The sequence below is a fragment of the Oryzias melastigma genome, linkage group LG7 (assembly GCF_002922805.2).
Source record: "Oryzias melastigma strain HK-1 linkage group LG7, ASM292280v2, whole genome shotgun sequence".
NCBI lineage: Eukaryota > Metazoa > Chordata > Actinopteri > Beloniformes > Adrianichthyidae > Oryzias > Oryzias melastigma.
In genome coordinates this window covers 8,508,075-8,524,963 of record NC_050518.1, presented here as the reverse complement: position 1 = coordinate 8,524,963, position 16,889 = coordinate 8,508,075, and the positions used below count along the sequence as shown (strand labels likewise).

At 37.7% G+C, this 16,889-nt stretch overlaps 1 protein-coding gene across 1 annotated transcript; it reads left to right on the top strand.

Annotated features, from left to right (window-relative positions):
* The first annotated feature begins 715 nt into the window (after positions 1-715).
* On the top strand, positions 716-15,362 carry lmbr1l (limb development membrane protein 1-like). Its single transcript, XM_024293047.2, has 17 exons — positions 716-945; positions 6,147-6,231; positions 7,841-7,874; positions 8,151-8,290; positions 8,750-8,853; positions 8,946-9,069; positions 9,163-9,231; positions 9,316-9,380; positions 10,388-10,460; positions 10,845-10,931; positions 11,018-11,094; positions 11,184-11,261; positions 11,340-11,413; positions 11,703-11,793; positions 11,902-11,968; positions 13,221-13,382; positions 13,800-15,362. The coding sequence occupies exons 1-17, from the start codon at positions 883-885 to the stop codon at positions 13,883-13,885; spliced, it is 1,479 nt and encodes a 492-aa protein (XP_024148815.1). The 5' UTR covers positions 716-882; the 3' UTR covers positions 13,886-15,362.
* The last annotated feature ends 1,527 nt before the right edge of the window (positions 15,363-16,889 follow it).

The following is a 16,889-nucleotide window of genomic DNA, read 5'->3' as shown; positions in this document are numbered from 1 at the left end:
CTCTTTTAAGCTTAATTTCCTTAATATGTTCTCCATCAATAGAAATATGCAACAAGAACATGCAAAAAACACAATTTTCATTGAGTCTTTAATTTAGTAATGAAAAAAATCATTAAGGCCACAAACTATAAAGTTATGGGCTCACATTTGTGATGAATTAAACTTTACAAATTGTGTTTACTTTAAAGTAAACTAATGACTTTTTTATTTTGAAGAAATTCTCAAGGTGAGTAAACCCTTTACTTTCTCAAAAATAGAAAGTAAAACAATAAGATTGGATATGAAAGGTGTATATTTTTGTAACTTGCATATTTGTATTAATATAATATTGCTAAATGTTATTCTATCCACAGTGAGACTGATGGATTCTCACCCAAGTGATTAAAGATTAGTATGTAAATATAGATATAAATATTAGCATTAAAAGCAGAGATGTTTTGTTACATTTTTCATACTTTTTTTAAAAAGAAAGTTATAATATGCTGATGTAGTAGTCTTGATTTTATTTTTTATATGTATTTAGATTAACCTAGCATTAACAATAAACAATAAAGACGTAACAAAAGTAAAATGAATATGTTTTGTTTACCAAGCATCCTCAGTATAAGCTGTAAAGGGGATCAGCTTTAATTTTGTGTTGAAGTGTTGATTGACAGCTCTCGGGATCTCTCTCAGCTCGCTCCTGAGTTAAGCCCCGCCCCCCAAGAGCCCCTCCCCTCTGGTTTTCATCAGCGCACGAGCGGATTAGCCGTTTAAACAGGGCATTGCTAGCGAAAGCTCGCGACCGCCGCAGCTCAAGGAGAAGATGATGATGCGCCGTCTTCCAAAGTTTTAGCCGACTTCTGTGCCTTCAGCCTGAGGATACTGGTATGGTTTCCCAGGATGGAAACGGACGACGTGTCGGTTCGGGAGCAACTATTTCACAACCGCGTCCGGGAAACTATAGTAAGTGACGCCGGGCTGGAAGCCGTCGGTTGGTTCCTGTGTGTGTGGTGGACACCCCAAACAATACAGCACGACCCAGTTAGGGAACTTTCCAACATAAGGTTTTTGATTAATTATAGAGGTAAAAGTTGTTTTTTTTTATGTGGAAAATGTTCCAGCACCAAAACTGAGTTGGTAAGTTTTACTTTTTTGCATATCGTCGTCCTTTTGCAGCTAAAAAAAAGCTTTTTTTTTTAATTGCACTATGCTGTAAATAAGTCTAATTTTTTTGCCTACATAGCTAACTTGATAAAAACTTAACTAATAATCCTTGTTGAACTTCAGACTTGAGGAAGAAAATTGACCTGCCCTCTTACAACAAGGCACAGGATACTGACCTTTGACCCTCACATAACATTCAAATTTGAAATGTGCAAAAAAGTATTTGGAAAAAGACCTTAAATGAGGGATTCGGCTTCTGAGGAAAAAGTGCAGCTTCTGAGTCACAATTTATTATTTTTTAAAGGTTCTGCTTAAAGTGGGAATTCAATGATTCATCTTTATGATCATAGAAAAAAACTAGTATTGCTGATAGTGCGAATTAGTGGACATGTGTATTTTCAGGTTTTATTTTATATTCTTTTAGCTGTTAACGCCTGCTTTAGTTATTTGTATACGTTTCATCTTTGACACTGTTTCCTTGGTAATTAAAAAAAGATGTATCTAATTTTTTTAACCAAATTTGCACAAAAAAAAATCTTCAATATAACCTTTTTCTTTATTTATTTTTTTGTTCAGCCAAGACACATAAAAGTAGTAGTTTCTTTTTTTAATATAGAAGGTCATACATACATTTGCAAATTTATGTAAAAAAAAAAAAATCTTGCAGTTTCAGAATAAAGGTGTGAAACTCCAGTTTTAGTGTGATTTCTGCAAAAGCAGCATGTACTCTGCCCTTAGTATTTATTGACTTTTTTCACCCAATCCTTTGGGTGTGTCCAAAGTTGACAGCTTATCACTTTTTGACAGTTTGACATCTGAAGCCACTCAATGGCACACATATTTTGGACAAAACTAGACATTTAAAGTTCAAAATAGATGATACATTTGTAACCCTTTTTAGAGACACATTTTATTATTTATTTATATTGTTTTAATGTAAATAAGTGAGTTCTAGTTTGATAAATGCAGGATAGTGTGCATATCTAAGAATACAAAAAGCTGATTGTGAACATGAGAGAACAGAACTTTTTAATGTGAACAAAATCTGAGCACATGGTGTGCAGATGTTAGCTGATCTCTCCTCACCTGAGATAATTGTGAGGCGACAGTCCACAGAAATGTCAAACATTTCGTCCGTTTGCACCTCTTGGCTTCGATTTGTTTACAAAATGTGTCACAAAATGTATCTTTCATTTTTTTTGTCCTCTGTCAGCCCTGGCATGCTTTGAAAAACAGGTTCTTAAATACTGAATTTGAATATTGACAGCTTTTGTCAATTTGATGGAGAAAGAAAAGAATTGAAACTGCGTACAAACCCAGTCTTCAAAAACAAGGACGCTAGTCAGCAGATCTACCTCAGTTTCCTCATTTCCACTAGTGACGTATTTTGTGGAAACTCCTAAAACACAAAATAATAAGACAGCTCCCTCATTGTGTCCTGACATTTTCACTCCTAATAATATTAGGTTTGTTTGTTTTTTTAAGTGCTTGTAGGAAGTTTTCAAATGATTAAATCATTAACATTGAGTATCAGTTCTTCATCATTACAAAAATTAGGCAAATATTTACTAATAAAAGCCAAGTCATGTACTTGGTGTCAGATAATTGATATTATAACTAATACATGCTGAGTTAGTCCTTTATCAAATACAAAGTACAACTCTAAGCATTTTAACAAAAAGATTTTTGATTTGAACTTTTTCATTCTGTTAAACCTGAAGTCACAATGCTCTTATTAAAAGAGGAAGCTTAAAAGGGAGTTCACATGTAGTTTACGATTGCATTTATACTACTGAACGGATTTAAGTTAAAATAGTTAGTAAATGCTTTCACTAAAGCAAGTAAACAGGTTTTTTAAGTGCATGTAATCTAGTTGACAAGAAAATGATCAAAGGTGAATCTGCATAAACGTTTGCTGGGTGACCATTTATTTTGCTTACAAATTAAAGTGGAAACCCCTGATATTTTGAGCTATATTTCAACAGAATAAAGTTAAATTGCATTGGATCAGGAGCAGAAGAAAACCTCAGGTTTGGAAAAGCTCTGGTTTGTGACACGGCAACTTCGATGGTCGGGTCAGTCTCTATTCTCCTCTCCATTCGGATTCATTCACTTGCAGAGGAATAGATCCGTATGGCTGAGTAGCTCCATTTAAAAAAAAAAAATTTTTTTACACTGAGTGGCTGCAAGCTTGTGGGGAGAATGTAAACAAAGGAATGCTGGGGTATCAACATAGGGTTACTTGTGCACAAACTGCCTCGCCCACAACCTAGAGGCAAATTTCTAAAAAACAAAAATACAGATGTGGGGATGAGGATTTCAGACATCTTTTAGTAATAAAAAATGACTGGAATATCCTACAAATGCTACAAAGACGTATGAAAAGTCAAGTGCATTTTCTCTGCCTACATATATAATTGGTGACATTAGTGTTATGGATACAAAATATATTTAAAAGGCAGACTCCAAAAGGAGAACTCAAAGTTATTTTAACTTCAGAAAATAAACTATGTACACATGGAACATGTAAGTCAAAGTATATTCTTTTATTGATCTGCTTTGAAATGAACAATAATACAAACACAATAATGGAAAAATAAGGGGAACATTTTTATGAGATTTTTTTCTTTGTCATGTGGAGATGATTTTTTTGGGGGCGTGGGTTGGTTTTTCTGGAACGTCTAAAGTTTTCTTTCTATGTTGATGGAAATTTGGCCAGTTTGAGGCATTCCCTGTGTCATACAGAAAGCAATCGGATTTCACACTGCTGCCTTTTGGGTCATGCTTTTATTGCACACCTTGCAGATAACTATGCTTTATTAACTTGAAATTTCTTACAACAAAACCCAAAACTTTTATAAAAGATAAACTTGCTTGATGCTACTTTTGCTGAAACTCAATCCCCCATAATTTTAGTGTAATTCTAGAAAGCGTCCTTTTCTTGAAAAGATTTTGAGTCTGGAAGAAATATTGAGATTAAAACACCATAAAAATTAAGTTGTTGTTTAATTTAAGCACTATTAGTTTAGAGGGTTAGTAATCAAAGAATTGTAAATTACTTTTTACCACACTGGTCCTCTGGTCAATTGGTCTAAAATCTTTTATTTTTTAACCCAACTCCTGCATAGGTTGAGTGTTTACTAAGGGAATAGATATACATTAAAACAGACCTGTTAAAAAGCAGGTCATGTGTTCATTTGCAGGTATAAGTTCTCATTAATATTCCACAAAACAACTGCCAGTGAGCGCTGACAGAAAAAGAAGGAAATAATATCAGGAATATGTCATCCCTTGACATTTTTCTTTGGTGATTAAAGTTGACATGTGATTGCAAATCATTCTAGTTGACAGAATTTGGCAAGGGAACAAGACTTACTTGAAAAAATTGGCTCTGAGATGTGTGACTAATAACGAAAAGAGTTCTTGTTACTGTGCACTCTTATCCCTGGGATCAGGAATGGAAAAAGGGCACTAGACGTCGTGCAGGGGAGAAACACAAATCCCAGATTCTCTTTGCTATAAATCTAGTGGTTGCATCTTCAAAACAAAGTTGGCGTGGGCTGAAAAAAATCTGACACTGATAATTAGGGGTTTCATGTTTCTTAGTAATGTTTGGTTGAAACTGCAAGCATGATTTATGTTGAGGAAACGTTATATAAAGTGTGGCTTGTTGGTATCTAGCTGTGCTAAAGAAAACAAAGTTACTAAAAGTTTTGCTTAAAATAATGACTTAGGATTTGCGATAATAAATTTGCCTAATGTAAAACATGAACACTATTCAAACTATTAACACTATTTTGAAAAAATCTCACATTTATTGCACTTGGAGGAGGTGGTTTTTAAGGCGTATAGAGATCGACATATTTCCCAATACTGCAATGGAAACACTTTTTAAAAATTAAATAAGTCACGTGACCAACAACTGGATACCAGGCTGGTAGGAACTGGCTGCCTTGGCCACCACACAGCAGGCACCACAAGAGGTTCCACAGCATCACAGTTCATCAAAAGTTGAGTGTCATGCGGAATTGTTGGATCCACTGTAAAATCACTAACCACAATTTCCCAAAATTGCTTCATACATAGCCGCTCTCACGTGTAAGGAACTCGCCACTTCATGGCCTAGATAAGACGCCAACGTCTCCCTTGATAGATGATGATATGCGCTACTGCCGTGGCAGAAATATGAATATATTTGCTATAAATCAAAGTATTTTTAATATCTGTTACCATGTTTTTGAATGACCTATTGCACGAGTTGGTTTGTGTTTATTCACATAATTATGATTTAATAGAAACAGTGTAAAAACATTTTTTTCCAATATTACTTGAATTTTGATAACAGTTTGTGCATTTGTCTAATAGAAACAAAGCTACTGAAACATTTGTCTTTACTTTTGCTGCTAATGTCCATTTTTGTTACAACTTTTAATATAGATTACAAATTAGTTGTACTGACTTGATATTTGATATGGAGTTTTTATTCTCCATAATTGACTAAAATATGAAATGTGTTTGGAGTTTAACAGTTTGTTTCTTTAGGCTGTGTGTCAAAAGCTTTTCCAGACAACAGATTGTTGTCTGTATGTAGGATGAAGTAACTTTAGATTAATGTATCAAGCTGCAATATGGTGGTGACCTTTACTGTTGTGAACCCTTTGTTCATGAACCCCCTTTAATCTAGAACAGTTTGACCTCATTTTCTCTGTTTTGGACAAAGAGTTACTCTTTAGACTCCATCTGTCTCATGAATGAGGTGAAGGAGTGAATGTTTTCACCTTTCTCCTTTTTTATTTTCTTGGATTTTCCCCTCTTTTAAAGACCTGTTAGAATGCACAAAATCAGATTTCAATCAGATTAAAAGGAGGAATTATTTACTAGCAACAGTTGGCAGCACAAATGGTTGACGACTTGTTCTTCACACACACTTGAGTTGTCAATCATTTCCTCCACCGTGTTGCTTGCAGAAACTTCAATGGTGTTTTGTGTGTCTCATTCAGATCTGCATCCTCCTCTTTACATGCCTCTATATGGTGTGCTACCTTGTTCTCACCCACTTCAAGAAGACTGCTGAGTTCGTCACAGGTGAGTTGAATCTTTTTAGTTCCCGCATTCTGGTGGTATGTGAGAAATCTTTTCATCAAAGGCTTATTAGAAGTTGCCTTCAGGGAGGCAGGGTGTTAACAGGCACACTGAGTGCGTTGTGTTTTGGAATGTCTTTTCCTCAGATTAGGTTGGCAACTGTATACAAGCTCCCACAGGTGTTCAGAAACGTGTTCCTTTGTGGAACGCTGTTTCTTTTTTTTTTTGCATGGTCACATGCACATTTCTTGATATCTGGATTTAGCTAAAAAATGGAAGCTCTGGAGGTGAAGAGGATATATCATTTGTCTTGTGCATGGACTACAGGAGGGGTGATGAAAGTGTAGCAGCATAAACTGAGTCACCTGAAAGGCATTTAAGGAGACTCCACAATGACTACCATTGTAATGCAATTTGTCATAATGCTATTATTCTGTTTCCATTGACACTGTAATAAGAGTTCAGACCTTTTTTTAAACCCTTTAAAACGCTAGATGTAGACTGCTGAAGTGTTCAGGATGTCACCACAGCAGGGGGGGACACTTTGTGTGCACGTGTACCCATGCTTTGTAATTACTCCCATACAAGTCACGGAGGACAGAAGCACAGTTGTGCCCTGCAGCCAAATGACGATTGTGCAACTCCATGGAGCAGAGTTGTTTGCGACACAGAGCAGCCAAGAATTGGCTGTTGCTTCATATGGATTACCTTCTTCTCCAACAGCTGTAACAACTTTCACTAAAGAAGGTTTTGTTTAATGATGTAGGAAGAACAACTGAAACATTTATTGTGGGTCTCTGCTCTGTGTTACTGAACAGTTTTCAAAAGCCCAACTGAAGGGTCTTCAGGCTTTGCATGTTTGCTGTATTTATTTGGATTCTTGGCCTTTCTTGAACAAAATGTTCCAAGTATGCCTCCAACCCGCCCCCTTCTCTGAGTGCTGGACTTCACCTTCATAAAGACTTCATTCTCTCCATGCCTACTTGCTTTAAAAACCCACTCTGATGAAAACAGTGTTTTTAGCATGTTATTGTATCTTTTTTTTCTGACAATGGAGGACAGGTATAAAGAAAATTAAAACTGCATTTCTGAGTATTTCTTTATTAAAATATTTGAATCAAGAGCAAAGAAAAATGCAGTTTGGAAAAGAGTTTATTTGTGAAAGTTCTGTATCCACTTGCAGATCCACAAATAGATCTATTAGCGTCTTTGTTTTCCTGGTCTGAGCTGGCATCTGCCTCCTAACTGTACGGCTGGATAGCTCCAATATTGCTCGCCATTTTTGTTGCACCAGTAATGTTATGTTGGGGTTGTGAGGGGCTGTAAGCTAGAGGGAGGACAAGTGACCAGAAGGGGAGGGTGCATGTGCTTTCTCCGTGCCTAAGTTTCCTTCCACAACTCTGAGGTGAATTTCTAATGAAGTCCTGCCGCTCTGCAGATACTATGTCCTTTATTTATGGCTAAAAATAACATACTGATCGTGTTTAAAAGGCCACTGGAAACGCTTTTGTAATTTTTTTTTTTGTTACAACATATCAGACCCCTCTGTTTTTCTACAAAAAGGACAAAGTTTTTGCATTAAATTTCATCGATTTGTTTGTCTTTTTTCCAGATGATATTGAAGACGCTACAGTCAATAAAATTGCGTAAGTAAAAACCTCCAATAACAGCTACCAGCAGAATGTTCTCTTTGGAGACGCCTTTCCGAGTCGCTTATCAAAATGACATGTAGAGGCCATTTCTTTGTGTTTTTATTGCCTTACTTTTTCAGTGTGTTGCCATATGACTTCACTGTCCTTTTTGCACTTTGTCCTTTCACGCTGGAGCAGATAGTTGAGGCTGCATTAGTGTTCCACCTGCTGATTTGTTCTCTCGTGGAGCCTAATCAGAGGCTGCTCATGTTCTGACTTCTCTTCCTGCAGACTGTGGTTGTGCACGTTCACCCTGTCTGTCGCGGCGTGTGCTGTGCTGCTTCTCCCCATCTCCATTCTGTCAAACGAAGTCCTGCTCACCTTTCCGCACAGCTACTACATGCAGTGGCTCAACGGATCTCTCATACATGGTACACCATAAAGCCTTATTACAACACTACAGTGCACAGTAAAAAGTATCGGCTTCTCTTGAGCGTAGTCAAACTCCACAGGGCAGCGCTGCTTCTGTGATAAAATCTGAATCAATATGAAATAGCACTGTGAGCAAATGGATAATTAATATGGATCAGAATAGCTTTGACCTCACAGTTTGGAGTTATTCTGTTTAACTGCTGCTGACTCCTCATTAGCTTTCAGCTGAAGTGAGTCAGACTAATACAAGTTTTGTAGGTATTATTGAGGAATGGTGGTTGTGCACTAATGACATTCATTTTTTTGTATAACTTTCTTTTCTTTTAGTGTTGGCCTGTGTGAGCTTTCTTGTTATTTTGCTATGTTAAGCCCCCCAGTGGTAGAAAGCGGTACTGTCGGTTTTTCATTCAAACTGAAATAAATGCAAGTGCTAAAAATATATATTTTTATCTTTTCAGGCTTGTGGAACCTAGTCTTTCTTTTTTCCAATTTGTCCCTGGTCTTCCTCATGCCCTTTGCTTATTTCTTCACCGAGTCAGAGGGATTTGCAGGATCCAAAAAGGTATTGAATTTCTTTTTGCCTTACATATAGAAGATATGAAGAAAGCCTTCACTTACAGCAGTGTTCTATATCTCTGTTCTGTGGCTGTGTAGGGAGTCATGGCAAGAGTGTATGAAGCGGTCGTGTTGCTCCTGCTGCTGGCTCTGCTCGTGCTGGGCATTGTGTGGGTGGCTTCAGCTCTCCTCCATGACAACATAGCTCGAAAGAGCCTCTATGGTGAGTCATTTCTGCTATAGCTGCTGTACTTCTCATATGAACTTGGCACACAGTTTTGCAAGTGTTCTTCCCTTTTTCGTCTCTCAATTGCAGACCTGTGGGAGTATTACCTTCCCTACCTATACTCGGGTATCTCTCTGTTTGGAGTGCTGATGCTTTTGTGTAAGTGCACCTCAACGACCTTTAGGAGTTGTGAGAATTGTGTTTTGACTTTTGCTGATCATCTTATGGGTTTTGTCTCCTCAGTGTGCACCCCTTTTGGGTTATCTCGCATGTTCAGTGTAACGGGCAGCCTGCTAGTCAAGCCACGGGTGAGTCACAGACTGAATGTTAAAATAATAACCGACTGAATGACTGCAGCCTCACTGGCGGCTCTGTGTGGCTGTTTTTCATCACAGCTATTCACTTCACATTTTCTGAACCCCCCTTACTTTCTTTGCAGATTTTTAATTTGTTGTGTTTATGGCAGAAAAAAAGATGTGATGCATAATCAGTATTTAAAGTGAATTTTTTAATCACGCTTACTAATGCAAATAAAAAAGGCGTTCTGCCTACACATGGAAAACAACTAAAAATGTCACTTTACATGGCTTTAAAAAATGTTTATTTGGAAAAAAAATACTTTCAATCTTAATATTAATTTCTACATTTTATAGGAACGAGTACACAATTATAATTTTGTAAAGACCGTTATTTACCTGATATAGCTCCAGCTATTTTCCCTGGTTTTTTTAACACACAAGTTACAAATAACATTCATTTTGTAAAACTAAGTTTAAAAAAAGAAATAAAAGGTACAATTAATGTTTGTTTTTTCTTTTTACAAATGAGGTCAAATCAAGTCATAGCTTTAATGGACAAAAATGTCGTAATGAAGGAGGTCTATTGCGTGGTCTACCAACTAAACTACCCACTTACTAAACAAATAATTGCAGTTGATTATCGATTAAACATTAGTGGTTGTAATACTTAACTTTCCTTTTTTACTAAGTATTTCAGAAATACAAATTTTAATTCTGCTCCTATGTAATTAATGCTCTTTTCAGTCATTGTCAATAAAGATGCACTTCTGGTTTTCAGAATCTACTTTGCATGTATATTTAGTTAAACTTTGAAACTATGAAAGGTGATAGGGAAAAATGCTTCTTTTACCTGCTACTTTGATGGAATCAACCTGGATAAATTAGAAACTACTCGGACTTTAAATATATTAATTTTTAGTTTTTTTTACCACTGATTTGGCCAGCTTTTCAGGTGTAGATTTCTGGTTTATTTTATATTTGCCAGTTTTCTTAAAAACTATTCTGTCTTTATTAAGCTGCTGGAAGATATAGAAGATACACTGAGCTGCTCCATGTTTGAGGAAAACTCTCTTCGCAGGAAACTTAACTGTAAGTATGTGTATTAATCACACTTGTGAGAACGGCGTTCTCCTGGGGTCTTAGAAAGCCTTAAAACAATTCAATTTATGAATTTGGAAATTATACCTTAAAAAATGTGCTGTTTTATTACTATATAGTTTTATTTGTATTTCGCATTTACTAGTACTGTGGTTTTGTTTATTTAAGAAATGATTTGTTCTGAAAGTCAAGGATTTCATTTTTCTTTGTCAGTAGGGCTGGTAAACAGGCCTAGAAATTGGTCTTTATTTTGGATGTGCTTGGTCTTAAAAAAGGTCTTAATTTTAACTTGAAAAAGCATGTAGGGACCATGTTTTTACCTCAGTGCACAATCAAATTGCCTTGTGTTTTTCTTTTGTTTACATCTGATTGTAGGTGGGAACCAGTCGTGTTGGTCTAAACTAAACATGGAGGCTTTGAGACAGGAGTATCAAACAGTCCGGACCAAGCGTGTAGCACTGGGTAACATGGATCAAAAAGACATTTCTTGCTATTTTAAAACTTTTTTTTCCCCGTACACTCATTTAAATATTTTTTTCCCTCCCTAGAGATGCGCAGGAAAGCATCCCCATGGCAGCGGAACCTGGGTTACCCTCTGGTAATGATAGCACTCCTGGCACTGACGGTATATATAATTTGATGCGCATTTATGAAAATCCTGCCGGTAAATTGAATTTGGTTGTGGGTAATTGTGTAACTCCTGTTCCTCTTCAGGTGATGTGTGTTCTAATGGTCTGTTTCAATGTATTGGAGTTGCTGCTGGATGAAACGGCAATGCCCAGAGGAATGGAGGTGAAGAAACTTGCTGCAAGACTTTTATTACGGAAGACAGTTTTCAGTGCCATTACTGAGTTTTGTGTCTTGTTGTAGGACCCTCATCTGGGGATGGCTTCTTTCTCCATGTTTGGTTCACTAGGTGCTGCAGTTCAAGTGGTTCTCATCCTGTATCCTTTCATCACCTTAACTGCTGTAGATGTAATCATTCATTCCATTTCTTTGGAAAAATCCACAAACTCAATGACATTTTTACTAAAGCCAATAGTATATTTTGGCAGTAGAGTGAGTCCACACAGTTCAACTGGTACTCAACTACAAGTATCATTTACCTCTGACTCAACAGCCTACAAATAGCTCCTCAAAAATAAAAAAAACTCTGATGCTTAGTCATTGTTATATTTACATGCTATATCTGATACTCCTGCATATGTTACTGTTGTCCTTAAAGAAAATCAGTTACCTGATGTTATCATCAGTCGTTGGTTTCTACAGTTCTTCTCTGTTCTGTGGTCTCCTTCCTCGTGCCAAAGACACCAACCTGACCCAGGTATGTAACAGTCGAGCACCACATTCCCTTTACCTCAGGTTAAAATGGTGCTAACAAATCATTTGTGTTTACAGTTGATCGTTACAACCAAATGTCACTTTCTTTCAGATAATTGCAAATTGTGTTTCGCTGCTTATTCTGAGCTCAGCCCTGCCAGTCTTCTCCCGCACACTTGGTAAGACGTGGCTTCCACATTTACCAAAGATTACAGCCGCATAGTAAGCAGTAAACTGGTTCACGTGTGTTCTGTGCTTGCTATAATAAATAGTTACACTCGTTTCTCACTGTTCAAAACACTAAATGCTGCTCAAATGAAAGCTTTTGTGTTTACATTTTTCAATTCTAATGTTTTTCTAGTCACTTTTACCACAATTCCATCGTTATGCATTCAAATGTTTAAAATTAAAAAAGAGCAATTATTCTGAATAAAATCCAGTTTTGATGTATTACAAACCTACAAACTGAAAATTTCATGGGGAAAAAAAGTGTAAATCTGAATTCTTAACCTACGGCTTCTCCCTACCCTTACATTTAGCCCTCCAAACAGAGAATTATGGAAAAATAGTCTTCAAATTTGGACGTTACTAACCCTCGATGAGGTCATGAATAGTTGCCTATCGTCTACGTTACGGCGTAGCTGCCAGCACTCGGAAAATACATAACGAAAACGTGCTTTCTAGCTTTAAAAAGTCATGCTAAAACAGAAAGTCATTGCTTACATTTATTTGAATGTAAACTTCTGTGCTTCAGAGCATCCCCACGTGAAGAAACGCCTTTCTCCTCTGCGTCATATTGTGCCATGGTCACCCTCCCGGTGGAGGGATACACATCCCTAAGCCCCTACGCTTTAAAAAAAACAATTTCTGACACCACTAAAGCTTCCAGTGCCCCTACAATTAGAGAATTGAATAAAGAATTCAGATTTTGCCTAATTTATTTATTTATTTATTTCCTAATAATTCTGCCTCATGCTTTGGAAAGCTAGATACCTAAACTGGAATGATGCACATTTCAAAGTTACGAAGCTGGTCAGAATCTTTCTTAAAAAAAAATGCTATATAACATTTTAAATGGAAACATGTTTTTGCTTTGTCACAACCTGAATATTGGATTACAGCATTTAAAATACTCATCCGCTCACTCAAGCTTAGGAGGCTTCTTAACAGAAAAGACTGACAAACTAAACTCTGCTTCAGCAGCTGGACTTTGTGATGAATAATCTCAAATATGCATCGATCTCTGTTTCAGAAACTCGGTGACAAACATTTTTGTTAACTGATATGGACCTCACGTTTTGAATTCTGCAAAATCATCACTTGTAGTTTTAAAGCCATCCACAAGAGGTCATGTGTACTTCATGAAAGTGTTGTAGCTGAGGGTTAGCTTGAGCAGAGCATGTGCATGTAACGTCTGTTCCTCTGCATCAGGGATCACCCGCTTCGACCTGCTGGGAGACTTCGGTCGATACAACTGGCTGGAGAACTTCTACGTCGTCTTCCTTTACAACATGATGTTCGCCGGTCTCACCTCAGCTTCCCTGATAAAGACAGTCACCTGGGCCGTACAGAGAGAGCTCATCCGCGCTTTTGGTCAGTTTGAAACACTTGTGTCTGTGGCACTGCGTTGGGCTGAAATGAGCTTACACTTGGATAGCCGTGTCACAAGTCTCCCCACCTTTGGCCCTGTTTCCCGACGGGTTGGTCCCTCTTCCTCAGATAGAAAGAGCACAATTCTTTCAGGAAGTTTTAAAGGGACAAGAGGAGAGTCTGGTTCCCCCTTGGGGACCTTCAGGCACATTGCCCTCGGAGTGCACACACCCTCTAAACTTCCACCCAACACAAACAAGCACTGGCCCACCGACTGCACGCACACCTCCCCAAAGTATAGATGGCAGCTCTGCTGCACTTTCTAACTTACCTTTGAATAGTGATTAATAGTTTTTTATAAACCAAAAACGTTTGCAGTACAATATTTTTAATACCACGCTGATGTTTGTCTCTTTGCAGGACTCCACAGGTTGCCTTTGACTGTGTCACGCTCCACTGTGCCCTTCAGACTCCTCCTGGCTAGTGGTCTGTCTAAGATCCAGTGACAATGTTGACCTCATCACTGAAGTTTTTAATATTTGAAAAAAACAAGCCAGTTCTAATATCCCTTTGCTGTATTGACGACACTACAAGTCAATCGATTGTTGGCTGGCTGGCACGGGAGTTTGGACATGGAGTCTTCGTCTGCACTGAGCCCAGACGGACACTGCTTCATGTTCCCGGTTGATACTTTTTCTAAAGAAGGTCCAGGTTGGTGCCACTGTTGTGGAGGTTACTGGAACAAGAGGAAAAGGGATTCAAGCCTTATTGGAGAGTCTCGCCATCGCTAAGAACAATGCAGCCCCTCCAAACGCCTTAAAAAAGAGGGTCCTTTAAAGCAGTTGTGCTGTTGACACATGTGAAAGTCGGCAGTTATTTTGAAATATTACACTCTAGCTGTGACATCATTTCCTCTTTCCTTTTTTTTTTTTTTAGGTCGCCTGAATGCTTATGTCTTTGTGGTTCTCGTTCAGTTTTTTAAGGAGTGTGCCACCATTTTAAGATTGGGAAGCTTGTGCTTTCACGGTGGCTGGAGTTTAAACTTTTATTTTTAACAGAAAGTGTTTTTGGAGGAAATCAGGATGGCTTCTTGTATGTCTGTGGATCTATACGTTACACAGGGAACATAAGATGCATGGAATAGTTTTTCAAAATCAGTAACAAAAGTATTCTGAGATAATAAAAAAAAATACACTCTTTTTTTACAAACCAGCTTAGGACAAGAACATAAGAATTACTTGAGAAGAATTTTTTTTTTTTTTTTAAGCTTTACTGCTAGTTTTACTCAGTATTCTTGAATGTGACACACATTAGGAGGAAAGAGACAATCAAACTGTGAAGCATAAAATCTTTTTTGGGAAAGTGCAATACTTGATATAAAATCATACCTTTAAACTTTACCAAAAATGTTCTCCTCTTTCGGGTTCCTCTCATCTCGGTCTTCTCCATGTTAGACACTATGGTTGTAGTCATTTCTACATTTTCTACCAAGCTGTGACTGAGGAGCCTCGAGGTATTATTTGTTTTTTACGATGGTCACACGTTTCTTTATCTCAGCACTACCTTAATATCTGCTGTGTTCCTTGATTCTGCTGCTGTTCTGTCCCGTTGGTTCGTCCAGCAGAGGATGGTGTTTCTTAAATCAAACCGGAGCCTTTTTACTGTGAGGTTCAGTTTCTAAAGTCACTAAGTTTATATTTGCATTTTATACAAAACACAGTTTACAAATGACTTTTTGGGGAATGTTATTTTGGATTTTTTTTAACTGAGGTTTTCTAATGTGGTTTTATTGTTATTTATGGGCATTTTAGGGTCTATACATTGCATTAGATTTTCTTAGAGCTTTTATTTGTAATGTATCTGAGCCAAAAGAAAAGTTGTCATTTTTGTAAATTTGTTTACTTTGATGGCTCACGTTTGCCTGAATCTTTTTTTTTTCTTTAGTTTTGTGACCTCAAAGCAATAAATATTTGAGTTTTGTTACATCTTTGTGTCTTTTTTTGGTAGCCTTCCTACTGGAAACCATTTCTTTGATGCTGCCGTGTTTCATTAAATGTTGCAAAAGTGTCTCTTGTGCCGTGCGGTGGGTGTTTGCGTCTGGTAAGGTCATCTATCCTCTGCCTCCCCTCCACCCTTTTGTTACACGTCTTTAATCAGCAGCAGAAGAAAGCCGTATTTTGACCCGTCTGTCAGCAGTGTCCACCAGCGGACGCCACCACAGCCGTGGCCCACGCTTTCCCCGCTTCGATGCAAGTGGCCGATAAAAAGTCTGTAAATCAGGAGGACGGGGCTTCACTCACATTTACTCTTTGACGTCTCAACCACCCACCTCCTTTCTTCTATTCCTTTTCCTCAGCTATTGTTCATTTCCTCTCCTTTTTTTTCTCTCTTGAAGAAAAAGTCCCGCTCTGATTAATTTTCTCTTTTATTTTTTTGTTTTGTTTGCATTTCTTGTTTTGTTTTGTGGACCATTTTAATGAAGCTTACTTGGTTGGAGCTTTTGTTTTTTCCACTGCACTTCCTTTCCCTGAAAAAGATCACGAATGTTGATGTAACTTTACGTGCACATCTGGAGACGGGTAATAAATACATGAGAGAGGAAAAACGGCACAACTTTTTAAAATAAAGTTTAACAATCTTAGAAAGTTGAAACACTGCAACTTTTTCTTTAAAAAAAATGATTTTTTTGTGAATCGACATGACCTTGATGTCTTTTTGGCAGTTTTTTTTTTAAAGGTACTAATACTTATTTTGATCTGTAGCATTAATATATTTGGACTAAAACACTAAGGTGCCACAGTAAAGGTTAAACACAGTTCAGCAGCTGTCCCTGCAGTCCTATTGGGTATTGGGACAAGATGTCGGACGTATTGGGACAAGGCGGGAAGCTGGCAGCTTGTAATGAGATGTGATAGGCTATCTTTATTGTCAAAACATAAGAATGAAGGGGGGAAAAAGACGCAGATTAGCCTTCCTGACAGTCGGCCGTTTGAAGCTTGTGCCAAAGTGCATTAAGGGCTGTTATTCCCTCTTTTCCACACTTGAAATACAGAATCAGTCAGGAAAAGGCGAGACTTGCTTGCTAATCAACTGATAAAAGGGCCTCACTGTCCATTTACCAATGCTGCTGCCATCCTGTGTGCACACTCATGGCACACTCGCTTCACACACTTGACGGGTGCTGGCGTTGACAGAATACTGCGAAAAAAACGCGTCTTAAAGTCACTTTAATTAAAAACATACTACTGATTTGATCATATATTCTACATAATCACTGTCAAGTACTATCAGAATACACAGATGTCCCTCTTCCTGCTCTCATACTAAGTAAAAGACAGTGGAGAGGGTGGTGCATCTGTGGGCTGGAAAAGAAGAGGGAAGTGGTTAATGGCAGCTCTCTGACTTTCCTTTATTCTATACCCTCATGGTGGCCTCCATCAGAGGAAGTGAATCCTGCAGAAAGTGCTTTGAGCCCTATAAGATTCCAAATCAGCTCAGAATGTGAGAATA

Excerpts from the sequence above, each read along its gene's own strand:
- lmbr1l (XM_024293047.2), top strand. The coding sequence starts at position 883 with ATGGAAACGGACGACGTGTCGGTTCGGGAGCAACTATTTCACAACCGC. Across the intron at positions 8,291-8,749 it reads CAACGGATCTCTCATACATG|GCTTGTGGAACCTAGTCTTT; the intron begins GTACACCATAAA and ends TTATCTTTTCAG. Across the intron at positions 10,461-10,844 it reads TCTTCGCAGGAAACTTAACT|GTGGGAACCAGTCGTGTTGG; the intron begins GTAAGTATGTGT and ends ATCTGATTGTAG.